The sequence below is a fragment of the Camarhynchus parvulus genome, chromosome 1A (genome assembly GCF_901933205.1).
Source record: "Camarhynchus parvulus chromosome 1A, STF_HiC, whole genome shotgun sequence".
Lineage (NCBI taxonomy): Eukaryota > Metazoa > Chordata > Aves > Passeriformes > Thraupidae > Camarhynchus > Camarhynchus parvulus.
Window position 1 is genome coordinate 22,289,565 of NC_044586.1, and position 27,119 is coordinate 22,316,683.

General features: G+C 44.0%; 2 protein-coding genes across 2 annotated transcripts; one reads left to right on the plus strand and one right to left on the minus strand.

The window, feature by feature from the left end:
* KDELR3 (KDEL endoplasmic reticulum protein retention receptor 3) lies at positions 1–6,523 on the plus strand. The gene is made up of 5 exons (XM_030959342.1): positions 1–577; positions 1,501–1,601; positions 2,103–2,261; positions 2,591–2,843; positions 5,717–6,523. The coding sequence occupies exons 1-5, from the start codon at positions 487–489 to the stop codon at positions 5,755–5,757; spliced, it is 645 nt and encodes a 214-aa protein (XP_030815202.1). The 5' UTR covers positions 1–486; the 3' UTR covers positions 5,758–6,523.
* DDX17 (DEAD-box helicase 17) lies at positions 6,520–26,192 on the minus strand. Its single transcript, XM_030959341.1, has 13 exons — positions 25,834–26,192; positions 21,614–21,764; positions 19,570–19,669; positions 19,299–19,432; positions 18,623–18,688; positions 18,179–18,320; positions 16,436–16,596; positions 16,175–16,347; positions 15,741–15,851; positions 15,224–15,285; positions 14,692–14,751; positions 10,264–10,503; positions 6,520–9,644 (listed from the first exon to the last, which is right to left on the minus strand). Exons 1-13 carry the CDS (start codon positions 25,875–25,877, stop codon positions 9,121–9,123), a joined length of 1,968 nt encoding a protein of 655 aa, XP_030815201.1. The 5' UTR covers positions 25,878–26,192; the 3' UTR covers positions 6,520–9,120.
* Between the last annotated feature and the right edge of the window lie 927 nt (positions 26,193–27,119).

Sequence of the window (27,119 nt, forward strand, 5' to 3'; positions counted from 1 at the left end):
GAGACAAGCAAGGGAAGAAAAAAGAGGAAAGGAAAAAAAAGAGAAAGGGAAAAATAGCGCAGTTATTCCCGCCTCTGCCTCCTCCTCTCTCTCCTCCCCGGCCAGCCAGGAGCCACGTCACCGTCACCCAGCGCTGCTTCGGGGCTGCTCAGCCCGGAGAGCGCTCCGCGAGACAAACTCCAACTTCAGCCCAAAGCTGAGAGAGGAAGGCCCTGGGCTGGGAGAGCGAGAATCCATCTCGGTGGAAAAGTAAACAAGAGAGACATCCAGCCTGGCAGGGGAAAGGCATCTGCAGCCACGGGGCAGGGGAGACTGAACTTTGTGCTACGAGAAGGAAGGGCTCCGTGCTCAGGGAAAAAGGAAAGTTGAGCCGAAGGAAATCTTTCATTCAGTCGAGGCTCGGCGGAGAAAAACTTCCCGCCCTTGCCCTCCCTGCCTGCAGAAAGAGCCCCACTCTCTCCACCCCAGAGGAGTCCCCCAGGCACCATGAACATCTTCCGCATCCTGGGGGATGTCTCCCACTTGCTGGCCATCATTATTCTCCTGCTGAAGATTGTGAAGTCCAAGTCCTGTGCTGGTGAGTGCTCCCATGTCCCAGGGAAGGAGGGCGACCCTTTTCGGAGGGCAGTTTGGTGAAGGGTACAACAAAATGGGAGCTGGAAAGGCCAGTGATAGCCCATAGGAACTGGCAGCCCACCCCCGTGGGCTCTCAGAGGGAAGTCATCCTCTTTCTCTGGGAGGTCTCCCGGCCAGGAGAGGGCTGTGCTGGAAGGATGTGATGTGGCAAGGCGCACAGCCTCAGGCAGGTGCTGGTCTCAGGGTGGTGAGGCGAAGGAGAGGGCGGCAAGGCTGGAGGGAGGTGGAAAAGGAGAGCAAGAGGTTGTGGCAGCACCATCACCAATAACCTGGAGAGGAAGCTGCTTTAGGTTGGAGGTTCTGCCAGTGGTGGGCAGTTGCCAGAGGCTGCCCCATCCCAGGGTGAGCAAATCGGGACAGCAGCCTCCTGCAGGAGAGTTTTGCTCCCAGTTCCCTCCTCATGAGATTTTGGGGCTGGGCTGCTGGGGCTGTGGCCATTATCACAGGTACAGGAGTGGGTGGGCCTGACTGCATCTCTCTGCCAGCAGTGGCCAAGTTCCATCAGTGCCCTGGGGCTGGTCCTGCAGCTCTTCCCTCCCGTGGTGGGCAGGCAAAGGGGAGAGACAAGAGAAAGGCCTTTTTAGGACAGCAAGGACTGAACCGGCCAAAGTGGTGAACATGCCCACTGAGCACCACCAGCTCCTACAAGCAGCACTCAGGGGCATCAGCAGGAACCTGCCCTGTTGCTTGGGAGATTCTGGCCACTCTGGGGTAGAGCTACCTAAGCACCCACACACCAGCCCTGGCTCACAAAACAACACACTTACACATCAATTCTTCCAAAGGAGGTGTAAGGGCAAACCACCGTCCCACAGACCTTTCCCTTCATCTGCTTTACTTTCCTTTCATCTCCCTGCCATGCAGGAATCTCTGGGAAGAGCCAGATACTTTTTGCCCTCGTCTTCACAACCCGCTACCTGGACCTGTTCACGAATTTCATCTCTGTCTATAACACTGTGATGAAGGTAAGGAGAGGGCAGTGCAGCAGCAAAGGTTCCCCTCAGCTCGCTGTGGTTTCTTGGGGAGGTGAGGGTACACAGTCACTGAGTTTTTCAGCCAGGAAAGGTGGATAAGGATGCTTCCTTTGGTGCCACTGTGTCCCTCCATTGACCAAAAAACCCCCTTACCATAGTCAGTGAGTGAGCTGAGCCATATTTAGTATCACTAAAACCAGAACAAGATGCCATGAACCAAGCCTGGGTGTCCTTGTACGGCAGGAGCATTAACATAAAGCTGCCACCGAGCCAATCTCTTCAAAGCGTGTCCCAGAGGAACTCAAACATGAGATTCCCATGGTGTGGCAAGCTTTACCTGACCACTGGAATATCTCCAGCAGAAGTCAATCTGTAAGGCAACACAAGCAATGCATTCACCACTATCTTGACTTCTGGGATAGCCAGTTTCTCTTTAAGCACAGAAAAGTGCAATTGCAGGTAAGGTCTTGTCTTATCCCTTCTCTCCCACAGGTCATTTTTTTGATTTGTGCCTATGTCACCGTGTATATGATCTACGTGAAATTCCGGAAAACGTTTGACAGCGAGAACGACTCTTTCCGCCTCGAGTTCCTGCTGGTCCCTGTCACAGGCCTGTCATTTCTGGAGAACCACAGCTTCACCCCCTTGGAGGTAAGGAAAAGCTGAGGCAGAAAAAGGGAAGGGAAGCAGCAGCAGCCTTACACCAGGCAGCAGAGTGAGCAGCATGTTGAATAGCCAAGATTTTTAACAGCAAAAGCAGGCAGGAAAGGCAAAGTTGGCAGGCCTTGAAGACAGTACCATCTACAGAGCAGCTCAGCGCTGTCTCCTCTCACTCCCAGCACAGCGAGCTCATTTTCCCCAACTTCAGCAGCACTACTCATCCCCCTCACATATCAGTGATTTGCCAAACGAAAAGCTTTAGGTCTTAACACATGCTAACCAGCACTGACTCCCCACTGCCTTCATTTTGCACCTCACAGATACTCTGGACCTTCTCCATCTACCTGGAGTCCGTGGCTATCCTTCCTCAGCTCTTCATGATCAGCAAAACAGGGGAAGCAGAGACCATCACGACACACTACCTTTTCTTCCTGGGCCTCTACCGTGCCCTCTACATTGCCAACTGGGTCTGGCGCTACCACACAGAGAATTTCTATGACCAGATTGCTGTCGTCTCCGGGGTGGTACAAACCATCTTCTACTGCGACTTCTTCTATCTCTACGTCACCAAAGGTAGGTAAACAGGTTGCTGTAAAACAGAAAAGTTCGTTCATTCTTGCAGTATAGCGTGGAGCTGCAGCTTGCCATGTGTTAATCCTTGCAGGACTTTATTTTTTGCTGGGTTTGTGGTGGATATTGTGCACCTGAAGTCCAGTTTAGAAAACATATCTATTGACTGAGAGTGGGCATCACTGCTTGCAAGGCTATGGATGTGTGTGTGAAACACAGCAAGAATTAAACCACAGTTAAGCCTGGTTTAACCTCCCCTCAGAAGTTAACAACTGAAGTACATTCAATTCTACATATATTTTGAAAGATTATGAATCACACAAAAAAAACAACCCAAAAAGAACTTTGAGGGGGAAAAAATAGCTGCAGGCAGACAATGTACCTGAGAAAGCAACTGCAGACATACGGAGATATTATTAAACCTTTTCCTTTGATAGAGAAGATCAAGTTCTTGATTGTGAAGAACTGATTCTGTAGGAAGATGGGCATCTGCATAGACAAGACACTCCTGTTTTCCAAAATCAGATGCCCCTTCCATTCAGTGCCATGCTTTGGTAAATGGCCACCAGAGCTTAAAAGTGCACCAAGGGCATAAATCCTGATAGAACTGTGGTTTGCCTGATAGATGCTGTGGTTTGCCGAGGCTGAAGGACACTTCAACACACACCTTTCTGTTGAGAAGGATGGAATTAGATTAAATTAGCCAAGGGGATAACTGTTTTCCTCCTTCTTCACTTTCCCCAACAAGTCTGCCAAAAGCAGTAATGACAGCCCTCGTTTGAAGTGTCAAGGGATGGATATTTTGTAGCTTCATGCAATACACCTGCTGATAGAAAGGTGACAGGAGCACTGAGCAGGTGGCTGGCCTTGGCAGATTAAGACTTCCTTCTGTTATTAAATATTTTTGTAGCCAGAAAAATACGTTCTAAAACTGCCATCAAGGTGCTCCACGTCAATTCATTTTTTTTTCTTTTCTAAACTAATTCCCATTTTAGCTCTGCTCAATTCATGTGTCCTGTATTTTGTGAGAAATCCATACCCTTTGTAGCTGTGATGGTGGAACAAAAGGGGGAAAAAACACAACTGCTGGCTTCAAATCTCTCACACTGCTAGTGGCAGAGCTGCAAAATTTAGATGATACAGGAGGCAGAAGAAAAAACATTTGTAAATGGGACATCACAGCAGGAAGAGAATTGCTTTTTTTCTCCTTTCTTTTACACAAATGTTCTGGATCATGGGAGAGAAACGGTGTCTGAAGACATGCAAATACTTTGCAATCATTTATGAGAGCCAGCAGTACTTTAGCAGGTTGCATCTCTTACATTCTTTCAAAAAACCAAACTTTTCAAAACATTTCTAACAATGAAGAGCTCAGAAAAAAAGGGCAGCAATGATGAAAAAAGCAAAAATGTGTTATATAAAAAATGGATTTAGTAAGACTTCTGAGCCTATACCAAAGCACTGCAAAGGGATTTTTATAGAAAGCTACTTCTTTTTATCTTGTTTTCAAAACTAGATGAGCTCCCTTCTTTTTAACACAAGGACATGAAAGATATCCTGAGGAAGCTTTCAGCTCCCCAAAGAGCTTGTATTTCACAGAATGGCCAGGGGTGTGGGCAGTCAGGGTGGAGGGGGGAAAATCATCTAATCCATGCCCCTGGTCACATTTTTCAAAGTCCTGTCCCGTAAGAGTTTGACCATCTCCAGGGTGAAGCCTCTCTGGCCACTGTCCGGCCCCCCTCACTATAAAATACTATTTTCAGATGTTTAAGTGGAATTTCCCATTGTCCCTTGCTCTGTCACTGGGCACTGCTCAGTAGAGTCTGGGCCTCCACTCCACCCATCCAGCCCTTGTGCACATGGGTAAGGTGCCCCTCAGCCTTCTCAATGCTGAACAGTCTCAGCTCACAGCCTGTGCTCCTACATCATGATGCTCTTGGGGTCTTTCTTGACTCCCCATCTCTTGTTCTGAGCCCACTACTCCAGCTGGGGCCTCCCAAGGCTCAGTGGAGAGGAAGCACTCCCTGCTCACCCTGCTGGCAATGCAGCTCCAGAGGCTCTTTGCTTCACCACGAGGGCACACTGATGGCTTGTGTTCACCTTGGTGTCTACCAGCACACCCAAGGCCTTTTCTGGCAAGCCACTTTCCAGCTGGGCAGCCCCCAGCACAAACTGGTGCCTGGGGTTGTCCCACCCCAGGGCAGGATGGGCATTGGCTTTGTTGACTTTCACAAGGCCTCCAGCTCTCCAGCCTGGCAGTTCCTCCAGCCTCACTCAGTCCATCAGGCCCTCCCTCATGGCACATCCTCAGAACATCACAGCCCTGCCCTTGGCACACAACAGACACAGCCGCAGTGCCCACCCCGGTACCACCCTGTGCCAGGCACGGCCACTCTGCACCACTGACCACTGCACACACAGGACAGTCCCCAGTCCAGCCACCCCATCTAAGCCCATGGGCCTCTGGCATTTCCCAGAGACATCCCTGCCATCCCAAGGTTCAGCTCAGATGGGCTGGGAGGGCTCAGCAGGCATCTGGCCACAGACACTGATTCAGGCCATGCTCTGTATCAAAAGGAAAGGAAAGCACTAGGAATAGCACATCATCGAGAAAAATATTTAAGATTGTCCACCCATGAGAACAAGTCACCATGCAAGTCAAACAAGAACCTTTTCCTTTAGCATAAAAGAGGATAAATAGGTTGTGCTTTCCCCTCTTAGCATTTCATAGTGGTTCTCTCCCATTGGCAGCCTGCAAACCTGGCACCCCACTATCTGGCACTCTAAATCGCAAGTCAGAAAACACAAAATGGTAGAAACAATAAAAGAGTTGAATTCCATTAAATTTACTCATTACCTTGTCTTTCTCTTTGCAGTCCTAAAAGGAAAGAAGCTAAGTCTTCCCATGCCTGTTTGAAGACATACCACAGGCAGCACAAGAAATCCCAAAGATGAAGCTGTTTAAGATCACAGCTTTCCTTCCCTGGCCCTTTTTGACTAATGGACAGCTCAGCAGAGTTTCAACCCAGTGCCAGGAAGACAGGGCTTGGAATGCTTTTCATCCATCAGACTCTTCCTCTCCATTTTTTTATTTCTTCTCACTTGAATTTGGTGCTAGTGCTGGCCAATACTGGCCAATACTGAAGTAGTGCAATTTCTTCTCTCCCAGCTCTTCCCAGCATCTACACTCAAAACACACCTCCACCCTGACCCTGAGGCAGCACAAGAGAAAATGTCACTCCCACTAGTCCTTCAGCAAGTGCCCATGGTAAAGGGAACACGTAACACACTAATAAAGTGTGCTAACTTAACTGACCCATTTCACAGGTTGCCATGTCTGACACAGCAGATGCTACAAACTGTTACTTTAACTCTGTATGAACTAACACCCTCTTGAAAATTAATTCTGCCTGACCCTATCTCTATTCAGGCCCTGTAACATTTAAGAAAAACACACTGCCTTTGAATAACAGGGATCTTCTAATCCCACAAGTATTCAAATATCCTCCCCGCTCACTTATTTTCAGTTTCCTTATGTTCTACAAACAGGGACAATTTCGATTACAGTTCAGGCGGTTGCCAAGAAGTGTTTCCACCTCCCTGAATTTGACTTCTAAGAACTGGGAAGAACAGGGGCAAAGACAGCTTTACATTCCAAAAATAAAGACAAAGTTCACAATTTATTGACAACAGTGTTTTTATTTATACCTACAAAAGAAAACAAGATGGTATCAAAAGGACAATTTACAAACTAAGAATAGTAACACAGCTCTTAGTATCCTGTGCCTCAACACCACAGATCTATGAATCTCTCAATTCAAGTCTTCATTAATACAACAGGAATGTGTTCAGAGACCAGCAGGTGTGTGAAACAAGATGCTGATCCCACACAAAGCTAGTAACTCTTTCATTGTTCAGAGAAATCCAAACAGTAAATTGCTTCAGGAAGTGGGAGGGGAGGAGACACCCAGCTCAGATATCTGACACTCCCACAAACTTTTTACAGATTGAAAACAATGCAAACAACACTAGAGGCTAATGCTTTATCAACAAGGGCCCTCCAGCTGGTACATGGAACAGAGAGCACCAGGTGGGACAGGGGCAGCACATGCCACAGTGCATTCAGTGGTCTGGTTGACACTCTGAACTGAACCGAGACCCTGGACTTCAGCTGACCTCAATGGCAACAAAGCACTGCAAGACTTGGCATCGATGTTTACACATGCACAAGTCACCCCCAAAAGTGAAAGCTATAACAGGCTATAAGGCAGCTTTGGCGGTCCAGAGACCCTTTTTCAAGCCAGTCAGTGAGATGTCCTACTCCTACACACCTCAAATGCATTTCTGCATTCTACTCTCAAAAAAAAAAGCTCTACATTTGCTTGTGAGGGAGGCCAAAGACCTATCAGTCAGTGCCTGGATAAACAAAATATTTCTGGCTTTCACTTAACACAAGCAAAAGAACTTCCTGCCCATGCACTGGGAATATAAAATGGAACCAGGGAACTGAGGTTCTGGAAGGAATCTCCCTTCTCCCTGTCAGCAACCTACCTGTGTACTGCACAAAAAAAAAAAAAAAAAAAGCACATCCATCCCCCAAAATTTTACGCTGGGAAGAAATTAAATGTTAAAAGAAATAATTTCTGTATAAGCAAGCTGTTTTCAGGGCTATAAGAAGTTCCACTCTGCTACAGAAGGAGTGGGCTGCCTTGTTCATCCATATGCAAGAACGCCAACAGAAAAAACCCACAAGCCCCCTGCACTCTCTTAATGCAAAGAGCATGCCTCAAACCAGGAGATGGATCCATCCTTTTGTCATCTTATCAGACCAAGAGCAGCCAACTCCTGTTATCATCTACTGTCTCTGAACCGTCTGGTATTAGAAATAACAAGTCAACAACATGCTTTACTAAAGGGGGAAATCCCCCTCACACCCACCTTAGCCTGTAAAATAAACAAGTTTTATTTACGTATGTACTAAAATTTCACTCTTCTCTAACATTTTCTAAAATACTACCTACCTGCAAGAGCTCAGCCCAAAGGGACCAGTGGAGCAGGGAAATGCACTCAAAAGCCAGAGAAAGCGATAGTCAGTGCAAGGTACAAAACAAACAAAGCTTCAGAATCAAGATGCACTAACCAGCTCACTGCTTACCTCATGAAAAGGAGACCCCAGGCAATCTCCTCCTGCCTTCCTCCCCCCCGCCCCCCCCAGCCCACCCTATTCAAACCTCTTAAATTTAAGTGGGGAAAACTCTGTCACATTTTATCGAGCGTAGCGGCACTCAGAACATTCCCCATGGCAAAAGGGAGTTTGCTTGTGAAGGACAGACAAACAAGATAACACTGTTCATCGTTTCAGTTCTGCATTAATTTCTAGGCTCTTAAGGAAGACTTCCTTCAATAAACCAAACAGAAATTTGAGAGCAGTAACTAATTTAATGATAATCAGGCTCCACGCATTTGCGATGCTGCAATTAAACAACAGTAGGGAAAGAATTTACTTAGCTGAACATTTCAGCAGTGGTACCCACAGCAACTGTGGGTACATGATTTTCAGGTAGTGAATGCAAGAACAGGTTTGGTGTCTGACAGGGGGTTTCTAAACCCAAGCTCCCTACTGCAGGCTGTTATGGCAGCAGAAAATGGAGCTTCCAGAACTACAGAAATTGCCAATAATATACCCAAGGCTTTACTCTGAACACCACCCAGCTTAGACAAATGAGAAGAGTTTTCCTATGGAACGTCACCTACAGTAAGAATACAAGCAGTACTAGTGAGCTATTAAAAAAAAAAAAGATTAGGAGAAGTGAGCATTTCTCCCTTGCATTTATATTTTAAATGAAGTGCTTTTTGGCTCCCCCAGAGTTTCCCATCTTTCTTTATACTTCCTGCTGAAATTAAGTTAATGTGTTACACAATAGAAACTTCTTTCCCTCAAAAGCAAATTTTCCCACAAACCTTAGACACCAAGATGATCCAGTTGGAACCTATCTGCCTTATACCCTTTTCTTTTAGAAAAAATAAGATTTCCGAATTCCTCAACATGCAAGACAAAAATAATAAATTTTCCAGTCAACTATACATATATCTTAAAAAAAAAAAAAAAAAAAAAGGACAGGGTCATTAATGTGGGCTGGGGGCCATTTTTGATAGGCTCAAAGGATTTGGATAGTGAATTCTAAGTCTAACCTGTATGAGAGACATCACAATGGGAAAGAAGAGAAAGAAAAGGCTCCTTTAAATGTAAGAGGTCTACACTGGTCACCAGCAAGTGGTTTCATTTGCGGGAGGGGGGCGGGGGCGGGGGAGGGGGTGGGTACTGGTAGGTGGCAGTCTGTCCCATATAGCCCATCACATTAGTGGCAGGGGGCTGCGGAAACTGTTGTGACATGAGCGGCTGTGGCTGCTGGCCCGAGCGCCCCACCATCCCTGCATACTGCTGTTGGGTAGTGCTCTGTGAGGTTCTCCCAGCCGTGGCAGCTGTGGTGCTGGCACCATAGCCACTAGCACTGTACTCTGCAGTGCCATAGCCACTTGTGCCATAGGCAGCTGCTCCATAGCTCCCTTGAGTGTAACCATACTGGCTCTGTGCTGCCCCAAAAGCAGAATTTGGGCTCCCGTAGGCACTGCCATAGGTCTTGTTGGCTCCGTTGGCAAAACTTTCACCACGCTCACGGTCTCTGAAGCCACCTGAGTCTCTGCGGCCCTCTTTCACTCCCCGGAGCCTCCTGTCACACTCTTCCTGGTACATCAGGTTAGGGTTGTTTACCGAACTGCTCGTTCGGTAACGAGAACGACCTCCTGGCGATGGATACATTAAGATTTAGTGCCATGAACAAGTCTTAAACAATGATCTCTGGTACACTTAGGCCACCCTTTCTCCCCCTTCTACATCTCCAATTTTGCTCCCAAGGAGCACCTTCTTCTGACAGACTGCAACTTTTCTGCACAGCTGTGCACAACAAGGGTTCTTTATGCATGTGCTTGGAGACAAAGAAACAGAAGAAATTCAGGACTAATTTGGAAGTATAAGGAAACTTCTTATTCCTTCAGGGAACGGGAAGAAAAAGTGTATAAGCTCCTGAAATTCAGTGTATTCCTTTACTGATTTCCATTTTGGACACGCACCTTGTTGCCTGTCATTAGTAGGAGCTGTGAGGAAGTAATTACTTCAAGCAAAATCAGCTCTCTGATGACCTTATAAGAGAAAAAAATTCTACAGCTAAGGTAAAACAAGGGACTGCCTCTCTCTTGGGACAGAAGTACTATGTCTATATTAAGTGTTGGGACCTCAAGTACAGAACAGCTTTATTACTAATGTGTTATCTCAGGCCTATACTACTTCCCTACCCTCTTAACATTCCCTCCCTCAAAATGGGGAATGTATGCCCTGTGTAGCCCTTCTCCCTTGTGCCATTACCTCCACCACCACCTCCTCCTCCTCTGTGGTCCACAAGCTGCATCAGCTTTGGATTGATGGCTTGATTGGCTTCTTCCAAGACTTTGATAAGCTCCCTGGCTTGTTTCAGGTTTCCTGGTGTGAAGAAGGTGTAGGCAGTACCTTTGTTGGTACTACGTGCGGTACGGCCAATACGGTGCACATAATCTTCAGAGCTGTTCGGATAGTCGTAGTTTATCACAAATTTAACATCTTCCACGTCTTGTGAAGTGCCCAGGAGCGAAGCACAGTGAAAGGGTGGGGTTGAGGAAAGGGGAGAAGAAGAGAGGACGTGCCAACGAAAGGTGGGGAGCACGAATGCAGGTGACAGTAATAAGAAAAAAAAATACAAAGTTAGTAATTGCACGGAATAAATACAAGACAGACTCATCCCAAAAGAGTAGAAGACTGAAATTTAAGATCATCAGGAACAGAGGTCAGTGTCCTGAAAAAGAACAGCAATTTTAAAGCAGCTTTGCCCTGTACTCAAAGTCATCCTCCCCGGAATGCATTTCTCTGTCTTCTTGTGTCAAAGACACTGATGTCTGTGAATAAGTTAACTGAATTTCGTATTTCTTTTTAACACAATCTGTAAAGTGAAAATGTCACCATCAGACAGAGCAAACTGGGGTGGAGGAAGGGCAGAACTGCCATGGTAAAGCTTTTACTCTGTTGGGAGAAGTCTAACAAAAAATAACAGTAATGAGATCACTTACCTTCCGCTCGGCAACATGAAATAAAAGACAGTCTTAAAAATATTTACTTTTACAGTACTAATAAAATACAGTGGACTAACTCCCCTAACCTAAAGCTTTAGGCATTCAAATCACATTAGTTTTATTCAGCCAACTCATTAAAAATTATTCAGACCTAAAGTACCTTAACTCAGCTTTGCAGTTATCACTAGAATGCATTGCACTAACATTTCTGTGCTGCTCTGTCCAGCTCTGGCAAGCTTGCACAATTTGGATAATATGAGTTCTGTAAGCAATTCCCTACTTCCAGTTCAGATGGAAGCAGGAAATAAAATTATCAAAATGGCTTTGTACACAAAACAGTTTTAAAATTTAAAATTCCAAATGGTGTGTTTTAAGACAAGACTTTGTAAACTTATGTGACAGAAACCAAGTAAATGTTAGTGCAGTGCTTCAGTGAAAGCACCTTAAGTACCAAGAGCACCTATTTGCTATATTGTACAGTATTTTCAAATGCACCATTCTACAGTTAAGAGCCCTAACAGCTCATAAAAAAAAAATTTAAAATCTGCATTTTAACAAGAATATTCTGAAAACATCCAAGATAAAACACAGATTTTTGTGATTTCCTTTCCTCTTTTTGTTTTGTTTTAAAGAGAGAAACATTCTCTGTTTGTTACCAGACCGATGCACACTCCCTCCTCCTGTGGGAAACCGCTGCAGCCGATCCCGTCTCTTTGCCTTTTATTTTTGGCGGCCTCCTTTCGAAAACTCCGCCCTCTGACACGGGACCACTGGAGCGCGGGGAGCATGCATCAAGGGTCCGTGGCAGCGAGAAGTCCCCACACACGCTCGCTCTGTGAACTGGCTTAGACGCTTCTCTGTAGCCCCTTTTGGTTGGGAAGCGCCGGAGAACCTGGGCTCAGGTAAAAGTTTCAGGTCCTCCAACGCTTTTTGTCCCCTATTTGGGGCTCTTAGGGGCAATTGTCAAAAAAATGAAGATACAAAAATTACATCCAAAGGGTCAGACTGCATCTATTGCCCAGACTGCATCAATTTCAAAGGGGTTGTAGGAAAAATAAAAACATTGTGGGTTGTTGTGACAAGAGGGGGACTTTATGTCTGTTTCTTATTACAGCAAAGGGGGGGGGCTCCTCAGTCTTTGCTGACTCCAAAGTCCTGAATCACACCAAAAAAAGGGAGTGAGAAGGCAGGTTTCACAGGGGGCTGCGCGAGTCTCCAGCTAAGGTCCTTGATGCAACAGTTTTTTTAAAAAGGGAAAGTGGAGAATACAGAGGACTACGTGTGACAGATTGCATCTTCACAGCCGGGGTGTAGCTAGACTGACAAGCTCCAGGCTACATGGTCCTCAGCCAGTCCCGTTTTGCACATCCAGTAGCAAGTGACTTGAATTACCAGAGAGGATAGAAGGATGTGCTTTCCTGTCAGAAAGCACAAGGAATTGTAGCTACCAATGCAGACAGAACTGACTTGACTGGGGAGGAGCAGAAAGAATGGGAAGGCAGGAAGAGGAAGATGCAAGGGTTTTTTCCAGATTAGAAAGTGGTCCTGGTAGAGCACACAGCTTGCTGAAGACCAGAGCGTGCACAAGACTCAGCTTCTCCAGTCCAGCGTGCGCCAAAGTGTTTGTGCACACTTGCAATCCTCCTGCACTTTTAGAAAATAATGTAGCAGGATCAGGAATGGAGACTGTAAATCATTTTTGACAGCTACCTGGGAAACATTCCCTTTGCCAGACCATCAGAACATGCTATGGCACAGACAGTCTCCAATTATTAAATGGGACAGATATAAACTAGCAAACACGCTAGTCTACAGCGCTGTTTAGACCATCATTGTAGATGTATCCCCACCCCTGCACTGAGAATAATCTGCAGCTGATATCAAAGCTTCTGTTAAACAAAACAAAACAAATTCAATGTTTTTAGTTTAATAGACTGAAAAAAAAAAAGTAAAAAAAAAAAATCAGTGCAGAGAGAGGACCTCACTCCAGGGAATTATCACAAAGAAGTCATTACGGGACTCAGAACTTACCTGCAAGAAGCTTTTTTGAAACCAATGTTCCATTAGGAAGAGGGAAAGCCCTGGTGACTCAGCCAAAAGGCGCGCGCCCCTGTTTTATGTTATTTAGGTAGAAGCCTTCACTTTCCAGGATCTTGGAGGAAGTCGTCCAGAAGTTTGCCAGTTAAGTGACTTACTTTAAACAGCAAACTCAGGGCCCCAAAACAAGTAGAGATGTTGTTCAGTAACAAGAAACAGACTCTGATACCTTTCCCCCTTAGCTTGGGTGAAGGGGACGATGGGAAGTGAGGAGACTGTTTTCTGAAGTGTTATCCAATTGAGTAGTTTTTGGGGAGAGTGTTGGTTTTTGTTGATTTTTTTTTGGGGGTTGAGGCTGTTTTAAATGTCTAGGCAAGATGCACAAAGAAGCTACCAGCACATAGCAAGCCTGTTTAAAAAATGCTGCTACAGAAAGCAGCTCTCTTTCATATAAACTGGTTTCAGGCCTCAGTCCCTTCTCCCAACAGGCCCAAGCTCTAACTGCACAGGTCCAGACATGACCCTAGAGGGCAGAGACTGAAGTCCATATAATCACTTCCTGATGAAGTGCTGGACATTTTTTGAGGGGGGAGGGGAAGGAGGGGTGAAGGTTGTGTGAACAAAGGCTGCCAAGTCTGTTAATGGTCTGCCTGTATTAGAGTGACCATATGATGCACAGCACAGCCACCCTTTCAGCATATAAAGAGAGCTCAGGTAACTGAGGCTTTTAACAAACTAGATTCTCTGAGTCAAATCTCCACCCATTTGCAGTCGTTTTGTCTAGAATTTACTACAGTGAGACATTGACTCTCAAGTAGTTTATCGTCTACCACACTCAGGGTGGGCAGAGTATTCAATATCTGTTATTAAACTCAGAGCACTTCAGCAGCCATCCTCCTCTTCTAGGGTGGGCAGATGCATAAGGACTGTGCTCAGCACATGGTGTTTCACAACACAAATATGCTTATTATAAAAGGGGGCACCAACTGATGCATCCAGACAGATCATTTTCATGCCACCAGAACACAGCTGTGCGATTTTGATTCAATTACCCATCTGGGTAACAAGATGTTAAAGGCCATATATCATCTCAGTGGTCCTGCCTAGAAGGAACACAGAGGAGGAGGGAAGGTTACATGTCAAGAGCAAAGATCTGGAGCAGTGCTTTCTCAGATGTGAATACATCTGCAGGGTAAACATGCGTGTACACTGGGGTTGGTATGTTCAAATCTGTGGTGTGCCATACGGGGAGAATATTCGCTATTTGCTGTCGAAATGCTCTCCCACAGCTTCCTACTTGAACTTTATCTGACACGCTCTGAACTGAGAGCAATCCATCCCTAGCATCCAGCAACAAAAGCTGGATTTGGGGAAGAAGTGAGTGTGGTGGAAGGGTTGGGTTGCATAATTGGACGTCTCTTCTCCCTCTTGGCGATCGATTGGTCATGCCTAGGCCTTGCTGCAGACCAAAGCCTGTTCATTAGGAGCAGGAAGAGACTTTGAATATGAAAGAAAAAAAAAAGATTAATGTTAAAAAACGTATTTCACATGTGGGGGAAAATCACGCTTTGAATTTTTTTTTTTTAAGAAACATTTTTCAGTCCAAAGAAGAAAAATATGCAGCAGTAGGCAAGAGTGGTCTATGTGTACAAACCTAGCCCACGAGATGCAACGTCGGTAGCAATGAGGATAGGAGCCTTTCCAGAACGAAACTCTGTAAAACAAAGCATGCTATGAAGTAAGATTTTCCAAGTTACCTGAATTTGATTTACATTACATCATTTTCCAGAAGACAGATAAGGTGGGTCAATTCCAGAAATCCCCACAAGTCAGGATATAATGCCTCACCGATTTTTCAAAATCCACCTGTGTTAAGCAACTTTCCCACTTTGTTTTATCAAAACAAACAAAAAAAGGAACAAGTACTGAAATTAAGAGCACAAAGGCAAGAGAAGTCCTTTTATAGGTGTCTATTTGGTCTAGAGATAAAAACCTGAACAAACCAAACCAATTAAAAAACCAAAAAATCCCAAACAAACAAACAAAAAAACCCCAAAACAACCAACCAAACCCCACCCCCAAAAAAAAAAAAAAAAAAACAAACCAAAAACCAGACCAGAGAAAAACATGTCTAGGTAAATTAAGTACAGCAGCTCAAGTTATTCTCCTGTCAGTGATGGACTCACCATTAAGCACCCAATCTCTTTCTGGCTGACTCTTGTCTCCATGGATACACATAGCTGGCCAACTGCCAAACAGAGATGTACGTTAGTATAGACAGAAAGTACATACATTAAAGGAAACAGGAAGCTTTATCGGCATTTTGTTTAAAAGGGAAAAACTGTAAGATTTGAGAAATATTTTGTTCCCTGGCTTCTAGCTACCCAGCATGTGTACTGTAAACCCACTACCTACATAAACAACCATTTAAGCCAAATCATGTTTGCTATATTGATACAGTCTCCATCAGCATATCAGGATTCTGATACACTAAAAAAGCTGCACCACTTAGAAACATTCTCTCTTGTACTAATGCTTTGATGAAGTGGAATCTTTTGGGAAACAATGACTGAATGGAGCCCAGAAAATAATGGATAAGTTGCTCCCAACAACAGAATCAGAAACATTTAAACCTTACTGCTTTTGATTACAATTTTTGTTTCCCACTAGGAAAGAAGTGGAGGAAGGGGAGAAGCTAATCACCCGTCTCTGCGCATCCTTCGAGTGAGATCATCACATCGCCTCTTTGTCTCCACAAAGATGATAGTCTTGTTTTCCTTCTCTGCCATGATTTCTTCCATCAGCTGTATCAGTCTAAAACAGACATGAGAGCCAAGATGTTTAGCCGCGTACCAGAATATAGGATGTCTCTCCCAAGAGACATTGGGGACATACACAACACACATCCATATAAGTTAGTCAGTATCACACAGAATTTCTGCTGGTTTACAGAGGTAGGTATGGTCAAAATATACACAAGAAAATCGTTAATTACAAGACTGACTTACTTTGTAACACTCAAAGGTTAAATAGTAGTACAAGTAACTTCACTATTTAGAATTCCTAGAAGGCTTACAAAGTGTTGCAGACTTTGAAGGACAACTGAAGAAAGCAAAATTGTGGGAACACCAGCTTACTTATGGTCTTTCTCGCTTTCCATGCATACATCCACTATCTGCAGGATATTGTGGTTGGCACTCAGCTCCAAGTTTCCCACATTGATCTGAACATAGTCCTGCAGGAAGTCCTCAGCAAGCTGGCGCACTTCTTTAGGCCAGGTGGCACTCCACATCAGAGTCTGGCGGTCAGGCTAAGGAAAAGGGAAAACAGATCTGTTTATAGTACTAGATTTCAAACGGGAATACAAAGGAGACTGTCCTTCTAAAAGGATCACGCACTCTTATCTGGTCAACAATTTTACGAATTTGTGGTTCAAATCCCATGTCCAACATTCTGTCAGCTTCATCCAGCACCAGATATGTACAGCGACGAAGGTTGGTCTTCCCAGCCTCAAGGAAGTCAATCAAGCGACCTGGTGTAGCAATGCAGATCTCCACACCTTCAGAAGAGAATAAGGAAAAAGAGTAAGGCTCTTCATTTGAATGTCAACTGGTATTTTTAGTCAGAATGAATCACCTTCCAAAGCAAAATTGTTTAAAAAAAAAAGCACCACCCTCATTCGTACCCAAGACTGAGTCACTTCAGCAGAAGCCCTAGTTCTGTTTAATATGTTTTCCATTCTGAAATCACTGTTACAGTGCCATTAGAATAATAAATGCAGTACAGAAACTAAAAGGTTACTACCAGAGAACACCTGTGAAGAGCTGTCCAAAAATCAGAAATGAAGTAAGCTTCTACTCAAGCCTGAAAAACCTTCATCCAGATTTACACAGTCTAGAGAGCTGTCATTTTCAAATATGAAGTGCTCTTCTTGTTGTATGTGTCAAATTACCTTCACTTTTTTTTTTAATATATAAAGCCAAAGCATGGGCCTTAATACTGAGCAATTATGCACGAACAGTGAGAGACAACCATCTTACCAATGTTTGTGGGGATAAGAAGAGAGTTCAAATATTCCTAACTAACACCAGGTTGGGTGATTTACACATTCCTTAAAAGGAAGATCTGGCTTCCACCAATTCCCAAATTTTACAGGTGAGTATTTCAGTGTCACTGAAATGTCCACAGTAGGTAAGTTTCAGGAAGAACAGGCATGAAAAGGAGTTTCTTCTCACACAGTATATCTATTTTACAGCACTCCAGAAAGGTGTGCAAAAACCCAGCATGCTGATCCTCCCAAGAACTCTTCATGAAACCTTGGACTCTGCCACTGAAGATGCTGGGTTTGAGTTGGAAAGCAACTCTTTTCTTGAACACAGATATCCCACAAACTTCCACCATGCATGCTTTTCTCCCACTACTGCAGTTTGCAATAAGGACCCTGTGAACTGCAGTGGTGAGCCAAATTTTCTGACTTCTTGAATAGATCTGTTTGTGTATCTGCCTTGATAACAATTCCTCCACCTTTTCACATAATCCCATGACATTTTTTATCTGGTGAAGATGAAAGCCATCAGCACATTGCTGAATTTGAAATTATAGATCACTAAAGCACTACCACATTAGAGTGATTGCTTACAGGGTACATAGTGCTTAGTGCTTAAGAACAATTTTAAAAAACCAAACAACAAAAACTACAAAAAAAACCTGTGACCAAAGCAAAACTACTCACTGCTCCTGCTGTCCAAAGAGGCTTCTATATATTCAGAAACAAAGTTTGATTATTCAAATGAATATAGACAGAAACTTGAAATCTGCTTTAAGAAAAATCTTTCCTTAAACACGCTGGTATTGCATTTCCTTAAAATAACCAGTTTTCTTTCTGTGAAGTTTTCTTATTCCCTTTCTACACCCTGATGACCTTCACAAGTAGAATGTTCAAAGAGCAAACAAAAAGAAAATCTAATATCCAAGTCACTATACAGCAAAGAGAACTACCTCATGAACTATCACTGCAACTGGAAAATGAAGCACTAATTCACTCTCACCCCCTTCCAGACAGGTTTTGAGAAGTTTTATTTTTACAGAGACTTTACAATACCATTTCCTCCAGAAACTGCAAGCACCCATTTTAAAATTACCTCTTTCTAAATCTCTAATCTGGGGGCCTTTGGGTGCTCCTCCATAGATGCAGGTACTCTTCAGCCTTGAACATTTGCCATAATCATCAGCCACCTGCTGCACTTGCTGGGCCAACTCTCTAGTAGGTGCCAGAACCAGACACTGCAAAAGGAAGTGATTCAGGAAGAGTCAAGCTGCATACACATCCCTAACATAAAACCATAAGCAAAATTGGACCATCTGCTCTTTATTAGTTAAAACATTTAAACATCTTTAGACTACGTCAGCATTTACACAGAAGTTCAACTGAGTGGGATGCTTATATTGTGATAGTAAAAATTCCTATTCAGATAGGAACAGGATAGGAAAAACTACTATTCTAATACATCAATTAAATAAAGCACCATCTCATTAACAATGTCATGCCGCACATACAAAAAGGAAGAGAATCAACAAGCACTTACAATTGGGCCATCCCCTCTCTCCAAATATGGCTGGTGGTTGATGTGAACAATCGCAGGCAACAAGTACTAAAAACAGAAGAAAACATTATTCTGTAATACATACAAACTGTGATTCTGCAAAACCAGATACCTGCATTTATTGAGCAGAACAGAAGATTTTCAGAGCTGCTGACCAATTGCATCCACTTTGGCACGAGCACAAAAACAGCTCAGCACCTCTGAAAGGAAGGCTCACTTAAATTTGGAGTGTAAGTTAGCAGGATTGAGTAATCATTATCTTAGCCAATGTTTTTCATAAAGGATAAAAATCCTTTTTAACACTGCAGTTAAAACTAATGTCTATGCTTAAATTCAACCATTTTTTATTTTAACCTATGTTGTTTATAAAACAAGTATGCTAAAGAGAACATCCTGCTTTTTAAACCATAATGTAAGCATAGATCAAAGAGAACTGACTAAGCATCCAAACAGGAAGATGCACAAAACACACACCTGTGAATACAACAGGCTTGTAGCTGAGCTGAAACTCAAGTGTCCCCCATGATGCAATACAAGAAGCTTTAAAAATGTAATCATCCCACTGCTAGTACTGCCAAGCCCAAAAACTAACTCATAGGTAATTTCTACCAGGTGACCAGGAAAGCTAGCTGAAGAAAAAAAAGGAAAGAATACGCACTGCTAGTGTCTTCCCAGAGCCGGTCTGTGCAATGCCCACCATGTCACGACCGCTGAGGGCTAGTGGAAAGCCTTGGCACTGAATCGGAGTGGGTTCTGTGAAGTTCTGGTCCATCAGGGCATCCATCACATACTCTTCAGAATTCAAGAAAAGAATAACATTTTTAAAGAATAACTGAGGCTTTAGAGAACCTTTTAGAGAACAGAATCAGTAACTGTTCAGGTATTTTCTGAGCAATCTTCATGATCTTAAAGATGGCAAAAATACTTACGTGGAAAGCTACACTGGTGGAAGGCAAACACTGGCTTGGGGCAGCCCTCCATCCCCCGAATTGTTATCTCCTTCTTCCTTCGCAACTCTTCAACTTCATACTATTTATGAAAAAAGGAAAAAAAAAAGTCAAATATCAGCAGGGACTTAAAGTGCATATTTCTAAGTACTAATATCTTCTCACCTCTAGGTAACAGTTTTGTTAGAGAACTAAATTCAAACAGAGACCTAGAAAAGACTGCCTCCCTTAAGACTTTAAGTCAGAGTTATTGTACAGATTCTCTGATATTTAGAGGTATGAGCCCTCTATATAGCCTAGAAGGACAAATGTCAATCTCTTCTTACAACCAACCCTTCTAAATGAAAAGTATGTTAAAGGAGTATTTTTAGGAATTGCACTTTTTCCAGAAGTCAGAAACGACCAACAGCTTGAGAAATGATTAGAACAGAGGATAAGAAATATGCTTTACGTGACAGTGCTAAGAATTAAACAAACTAAAGAGGTCCTAATATACCATGAACAGAAGGTCAGGCAGTCCTCCTTCAATTAACACATGCCAGAAGCAGTTAAATACTGAGTTCTTGCTGGATAATTTGCAACTCAAATGTTGCCTGGAATGTTTCAGATAATTTCAGATAATGAAAGAAACTGACAACATAATAATGATACCCTAGGACCTCACAATTCATTTAAGGAACTTCTTGTAATATTTCTGAAATGTGTAGACAAGCACAATTTCAGGATCAGAAAAAGCGTTTTATTTTTGTCTAGGTTATCTTGCAAGTCCAACTACCCTTTGCAACATTCTTCTGACAATTCACGACCTTATTGTAACGCTTATCAGAAATCAGCAGAGACACATGAATACCAAATATGCACTTTATCCAAAGCAATAGATTCAGTATTTCTGAGAATCCCTTGAGCTTGAATTAAAAGGCAAAAGAAAATTACTTCTGGGAAAATGTGAAAATTTTAGCTGGCTAAGCCAAAGGCAGCTACACAGCTGATGCAAACAATGGTTCAGTAGCTCAAGTTGTGGTATCTTTAGGAAGTTAATACCCCCTTCAATTCCTCCATGCCATATGCATATTTCGCATAAGGATTTTTAAGTCTATGCGATCAGATAATGACATTTTGTTTGTTTGTTGCCTCATGTTAAGAACAAAATCTCTTAATTTCTAATTATAAAAACACATTGCACTAGAGAGTAGAAGACTAGACTCAAGTTCGGTAGGAAAGGAAGATTTCTGTATCTACAGAGTGAACACAGAGTACTGCATCTGGCTTTGAGCCCCCTGTGTGAGAAGGACATGGTTTTAACAGGGTATGACCAATTATGGGGGAAAGCTGGAGGCTGCAGTACAGGCCATATGAAGACATACTGGGAACACTGGATTTGTTTAGCTTGGGAAAGACTGGGCTAACAGTGACCTTTAACTGCTACTTTAACTACTTGATGGGTCACTAGAGGAAAGATGTTCAAAATCCCATGAGAAACATTAAGACCTGAGACAGTCACCCAGAGAGGATATAAATTCTCCTCACCCCTGGGATATTCAAACTCAAAAGGACAAGGCACTAAGCAACCTGCTCTAGTTCTACCTACCATTAGTGCTGCTCTAAGCAGAGGATTAGACTAGAGATGCCCCCAAGGCCTCCTTCAACTCAAATTACTCTTATGACAAAATATTACTTTCAAATATTTTTCATGTATTTTTGTCACTTTTAGTTCATTATCTTACATTTTCCAGGGCTTCTCCAGGACTGTAACTCTCTAAGTTTTATCTCCACTGACAAATCACTAGACCAGACAAGCATTATAAAAAAGATGCATTACAAATGACAAAACATAAACTATCTCATATAAAAGCAACCAAGAAGAGAAGCATATCCTTTGCTAAAGTTAAATACAACGTATACAGCTGAGTACACATGCCAAACAAGCTTAATGAAGAGTCAGCTCTACTTTACATGCTCTCACAGACTTCCTAGGACAAGTTTTTCAGCTTGTGACATTTTCTGTTGTAGACAACACAACACTTACTGGAGTAAGCCTGGCCACTTCCGGATGTTCCACATAAAAATTCTTCTCAAACTTGGGCAGTTCATTTAAATCCCATTTTTTCTTACGCAAACGTTCCCCTGGATTCCCAAATTTCTTTGGAGGAAGAGGACCTCCACGACTTGCTCCAAACCTGTGAATGTGAATGTTAGTTACTTTAAAAAAATGCTACCAGTACTTAAAAACTATTCTAGAACTATTCTGGAATTTTCTTAACCATTTTCTGTTGTGTTTTCCCCAAGCTGACGTATAAGCACAACATTCCAGCAAGTCACCTCCCTCCAATCACTATGATGGTATAGAACTTCTTGAAATAACATAAACCTGCTTTGGGTTGGTTCTGAACCTAAAACCATGTTATTGTAAACCACCCCTTTTAAAGCTCCTGCTTCTAGGACATGCCTGCTGTACACCCATAGCATTTGTCTTGAAACTGACAGTGCACTGACAACATGGTTACATAAAAGGGATGAGAAAAATCTCTCCTTGCAAATTCCTTCTCTGTCTCTCAAGGTTAGTCTTACACTAGACAGCTATTTCACTATCTCCCCCTCCATATCTTCTCCCCCTTCCTATCAAGAAGCATGCCTCAAATGAAAAACAGCAGACTGAAGAGTACAAAGTAAACAAGCCCAGCCAAACCTGCAAGTCCATCTGTAATTCTGTAATCAACAACATTTTTTTAAAAAAACCCTTATTTTTAAAACACAGCCTAACAGGAAAAAAAAACCAAAAATAAGCTGGGAAAAATCATATCCTCTCTGAAATGCATTGTGATGAAGACTGAAGAGAGTAAAAAGCTCATATTCACAAAAAAAAATTCTGTTCTAGCAGAACAATTCAAAAGTTATTGCTTTTTCTCTCTAAGTTTTCTTTATCCGGTTAATTATATATACACTTCAGAAGGTAAGAAGTAACTGTAATGGCTGGCTAATGCAATAGCCAAAACATGAGCTTCTGGCAGGAAGCTGTAAGAGTAACTAAAAAGCCAGTGGCATTATATGCTCATTTACTGCAAATATCATGAATTGTACTGTAAAATAACACACCCCAAAAAAAAAGTTACAGCACTTTTATCAGTATTGTACAAACTCAGCAGAAAGAATTGTTCAAAATGCTATCAAGTTCATTTTTGTCCTAAAGGTACAGCTTTATGCAAAACATGAATTCATGAGACATGCCCATTTCAAACGTTTAGACAGCAAAACCAAAGTGTCTGCACCCTACCCAGGTAGTCCACTAGTAAACAAAAAATTGGTAATGAAATAAACTGAAAGCAACAAAAATCTCTAAGCAACATTCTTACAGGAATAACTTGTGGACGAAAGAAGGGGTAGAAGAGTTACCAAAAAATAAACAACAGCTGAAAAAAAATTCTGAATTATCTTAAGTACAACACTACCTGCTCAAACATTAAGTACATTTGTTCTTAAAATCACTTCCCAATGGAAACTATAAATTATAGTGACTAAGAGACCAAAGAAACAGAACTCAAATCAACATTTTAACAGGAAGAAGTGGTTAAATTGTTGGAAAGGCCAAGTATATGGTAGATATAATTGAACTTAAAACCTGCTAAGTTAGCTTTAAATTGTCTGCTGTGTTGCAACTGTGCATTAGGCTTCTTCCCTTTCCTATAAATATCCCTTATTTTCTCATCTGTGTGTCTATCAGATCCCTCCAGAGAGCTTGCAGAGTCATCAAGTTTTCTCTTAGGAAAAAGACTGTGAAACACAACTTCAAAAATGCACTTAAGCATTATGCTTCCTTTCAGGACAAAGGAAAAAAAAAGGCACAGACTTTCATTTACAGGGACATTCACCTTTAATGATGATGTTTGTTACCAATCATGCTAGACTGAGGTCAAAATGTCAGTACCCAAGCAGTTCCTACAAAACCCATAACCTCACTCAAGTCCACTGGAGGTTCAAAGGGCTGGTAAGTTCCCTTAGAAAAGGAAACATGACAGGGCTGCCTGCAAGGCTGCACACTGTAACACTATGAATACTTGCTCCAAAGCTATCCAGAGGGAGAAAAATGACATATTCTACACAGAAGGCACACAGTTTTCAGTTCTCCACTCTTACACTCAATATGCCTGGATACTGACCTGAAAGGAAGGAGCCCTACAGCAGCCCCTGAACGCTGCTGCCTCTGTGGGGGTTCAGCTGCTAAACTGGCTGTAACTGACACTTCACATTCTGACTCCAAGGAAAAGGAGATTCCAACTCCAATCAAACTGACTTAAATCTAGTATTTCCCTGGTTTGCCAATAGCTCTCTTTCCAAAGGTAAATTCAGGCTGGGTCAAAACATTCTTCCCTACTATTACTGGTGCTATCACTTCTGGGACGGAACTGAGTAAATCTGATACACTCCAGAGCAAAACAAAACAATTTTCCATCCTAAGAAATCACCTACAGCTCATTCCTGACAGAGAAAACTAGAACCCTTTTATGTGATTAGACTACAAAAGAAATGGTGATAAAGTTTCAAAAGGTGCTGAACCAGCACACTGGGTGGCCCAATATTTTACACAGGTTATTTATGAAGTAAGATATTTGTTAGTGGTTACAAATATTTTCACACCTTAAAACGATGTATGTAGCAAACTGAAAGCACTAAAACTTCAAGGATAACATGCAAAAAAACCCATGCAAATGTCTACAAACTTCACAAAGAAGCATGTAGGCACTTTTTTTACTCATCAAAAGCCCTGATCCAAAAGAGAAGCATCCACTATAATTAAAGACTCTACAGAAAATGAAATAACACTAATTTTAAGGCACATCAAGTGTTGTGGCAACGCTTTGGCCAGTGTTCTTTTAAGTAACTGTATATAAATCTGCATACTCAAACTCACTCACTAAACTCCAAAACCAGCTGTGGTCTGATCTATCTCAGACTTGCCAAAGCGCTTACTCCAATGTCCTTGTGTTAAACTGAGCTGGAAATCTCTTAGCAGAAAAACACCAGAACCCTCCTCTCTGTGAAAAAAAATGAAAGTATCTTTTAATTTCAGAATGTTAAATGTGGGTGTAAGATAAAGCAATGACACAACTATCTCCCTCCAGAGACAACAAAAAACTGAATGTCAAAGTGCATGGCAATGTATAGAAAAATATTCTTTAATCTTCCAGTGGTAAGGGCAAACAAGAGGAAAAAAAAGTGAGGGAGAAAAAAAACAGGAAAAAAAACGGAGAGAAGACTCATTAATTGAGATCTAGCTTACCATATAGCAGAACCCACACTATATGTTTTTTGCTAATCCTTGAGAACTACTCATGATCTGAAAATGCCACTCTCAGAAATTAGTTTTAACTTTCTCTTTAAAAAGGCCTGACACGAAAGCCTTATTACTTTCAACACTTAAAAACCTCGAGACTCAATCTAGTCACGCAGTATAATGACACTGTATTTACTGCTGTCACTGTCGAAAGAAAAAAAATCACATAAAATCAAACCTGCAAAAGCCTTTTGCAAGCCGAACCTCCTCTAAATAACAGATTCAAGAGTATCAAGCACGAGGCCTTTACAGAAGCAGACAAACAATTTCTGTAGCACTATGTAAGCTTGGCAAGTGTGGTCCAGCACCATGGTTCACTGATCACCCTCCCGAGTGCCCAAGTCCCCCGCAAGGCAGCGTTTCCAATCCCATTTCCTATCACGGTAAGCCTGGGAGCGCAGCTGAGGGAGATCTTCCCCCCACTGCCATCTTTCCAGTAAGTCCAGAAGGAGCAATGACAACCAGAAGGGCAGACAGAAGGACAGCCAGCCCTGCCAGATCCACCGAGACCTCCGTGGCTTGCAGGGGGGAGGGTGCCACGGGTCTCGCGGGGTAAATAAGGCGGCTGGCAGAAAATAATTAAGGGGGCAAGATGGATGCAGGCCTTAAAATTTCACGCAAGGCTCAGAATTAGTTACACATGAACGGTGCAAAAGCTAAATAATTAATAAAAAAATTAAAAACCCCACAAAACACCCAAAAGCCAACACCCCGCCTTGGGAACCGATAAGCCTCCAACTACCCCCGCCCCCACACGAGAATCCATGGGGGGGAATCTCCACAGAGGGGATTTCGGCTCCTCCAGCACCGCCACTCCAACACACACCCCCCAACCCCGCGGCCTTCCCCCGCCCCCCAACGCAAGCGTTCGGCTTCCCCACAGCCCCCCCGCCGCGCCGACCCCCCCTCCCCCTTACCCGCCGCGGTCTCGGTCGCGGCCCCGGTCCCCGAAGCCTCTCATCGCCCCCGGAGGGGTGGGTGAGAGGCAGCGGAACGCCGGCCGTGGGGACGGCGAGGGGCTGGGGGTACGGGGAGAGGGTCCAGCCAGGGGCGGCTGCGCCTCGGAGGCCTCGCTTTGCGCCACCTCGCCTCTTTGCTGGGACACAAAAGGAGAAGAGGTGGTCAGGGGGTCCGAGACCCGCTGGGCGTCAGCGGCCGGAACGGCGGGGCTCTCGGTCGGCTCCAGGGCCCGGGCAGTGTGGAGACACCAGCGTCTTCTTGCTCCGCGCTCCCGGCACAAAATGGCCGCCGCCGCCCCGGCCCGCTCCGCTTACGTTACGGGCAGCCCGGCGCTGCGCAAACTGCGGCCCTCCGAAACACCTACGCCTATTCACGGAGCTCAACTACGCACTAAGTGCGCTCGGCGAAACACCGCCCCGTGCAGTAGCAGGCGGGCTACGAAAAGTGCGTAACGTTCTTTACTTAGAGCCGGGGCCCTGCGTGAGAGAGGCGGAGGGGAAGAGTAACGCTATTCCCCAAAGTCAGCTGCGCAAGGAGCACTCTCCGTAACCCCTTCTGCAGGGCAGGGAATACCTGGGCCGAGGCGCACGTTACGTAAGCGCACGGCGTACGCAAGGTACGTAAGTCAGGCTGGCGTATAGCCCAGTGCGCACGGCGTAATATTCTTACGCGTACCGTGCAGGCTAGGCCAGAGGGTTACGCTGGATTCGCAGACGTGTGAAGAATACGGCCCGTCGCCTACTCGCCCGTGGGCTCCGCCGAGGTGGCGGCGGGGTTGAGGACACGGTGATGGGACAATGGCGGAACAATAACGGAACGCTGGGCCACGGGGCGGGAGCGGGCCTTTGGACCTCTCTGGCGGCTCCGGCGGGCCGAGGTTACTCCCTTTCAGATTAGCAGAGGGATCTCGGCGCGGCGCGGGGGCAGGAGTACAGTGACAGCGGCCATGATGTTTGCTGTCGCCTGAGCCCCAGCAGGCCGGGAGAGAATTCCCCATATGAGCCAGAGACTCCTCGCTGAAAGGCAGAATCACCCACGAGGCGATTACGTGGCACAGACCATAAATCCTTTTGTGCTGTGTATGTGCTATCGCCAGGTTCAGTGTGTTCTGGCACAAGGAGCCGTGTCCCATGGTCGGTGGGGTTAGACCAGCCAAACGCAGCCCTGGCCCACACCGTGCTATCGCTATCAGCAGTAATTTCTGGGCTGTCAGGTTATCGAACACTAGTTATACTGGCAGAAG

What these genes read in the sequence shown, in the direction of transcription:
- DDX17 (XM_030959341.1), bottom strand. Translation starts at nt 25,877, where the DNA reads ATGAGAGGCTTCGGGGACCGGGGCCGCGACCGAGACCGCGGCGG. An exon ending in AAGTGGCCAGGCTTACTCCA is followed by an intron (nt 19,670 to 21,613) that starts GTAAGTGTTGTG and finishes TTTCATAAATAG; the next exon opens with TATGAAGTTGAAGAGTTGCG. An exon ending in CGAAGGATGCGCAGAGACGG is followed by an intron (nt 15,286 to 15,740) that starts GTGATTAGCTTC and finishes TCTGTTTGGCAG; the next exon opens with TTGGCCAGCTATGTGTATCC.
- KDELR3 (XM_030959342.1), top strand. Translation starts at nt 487, where the DNA reads ATGAACATCTTCCGCATCCTGGGGGATGTCTCCCACTTGCTGGCCATC. An exon ending in ACAGCTTCACCCCCTTGGAG is followed by an intron (nt 2,262 to 2,590) that starts GTAAGGAAAAGC and finishes TGCACCTCACAG; the next exon opens with ATACTCTGGACCTTCTCCAT. An exon ending in CTATCTCTACGTCACCAAAG is followed by an intron (nt 2,844 to 5,716) that starts GTAGGTAAACAG and finishes TTCTCTTTGCAG; the next exon opens with TCCTAAAAGGAAAGAAGCTA.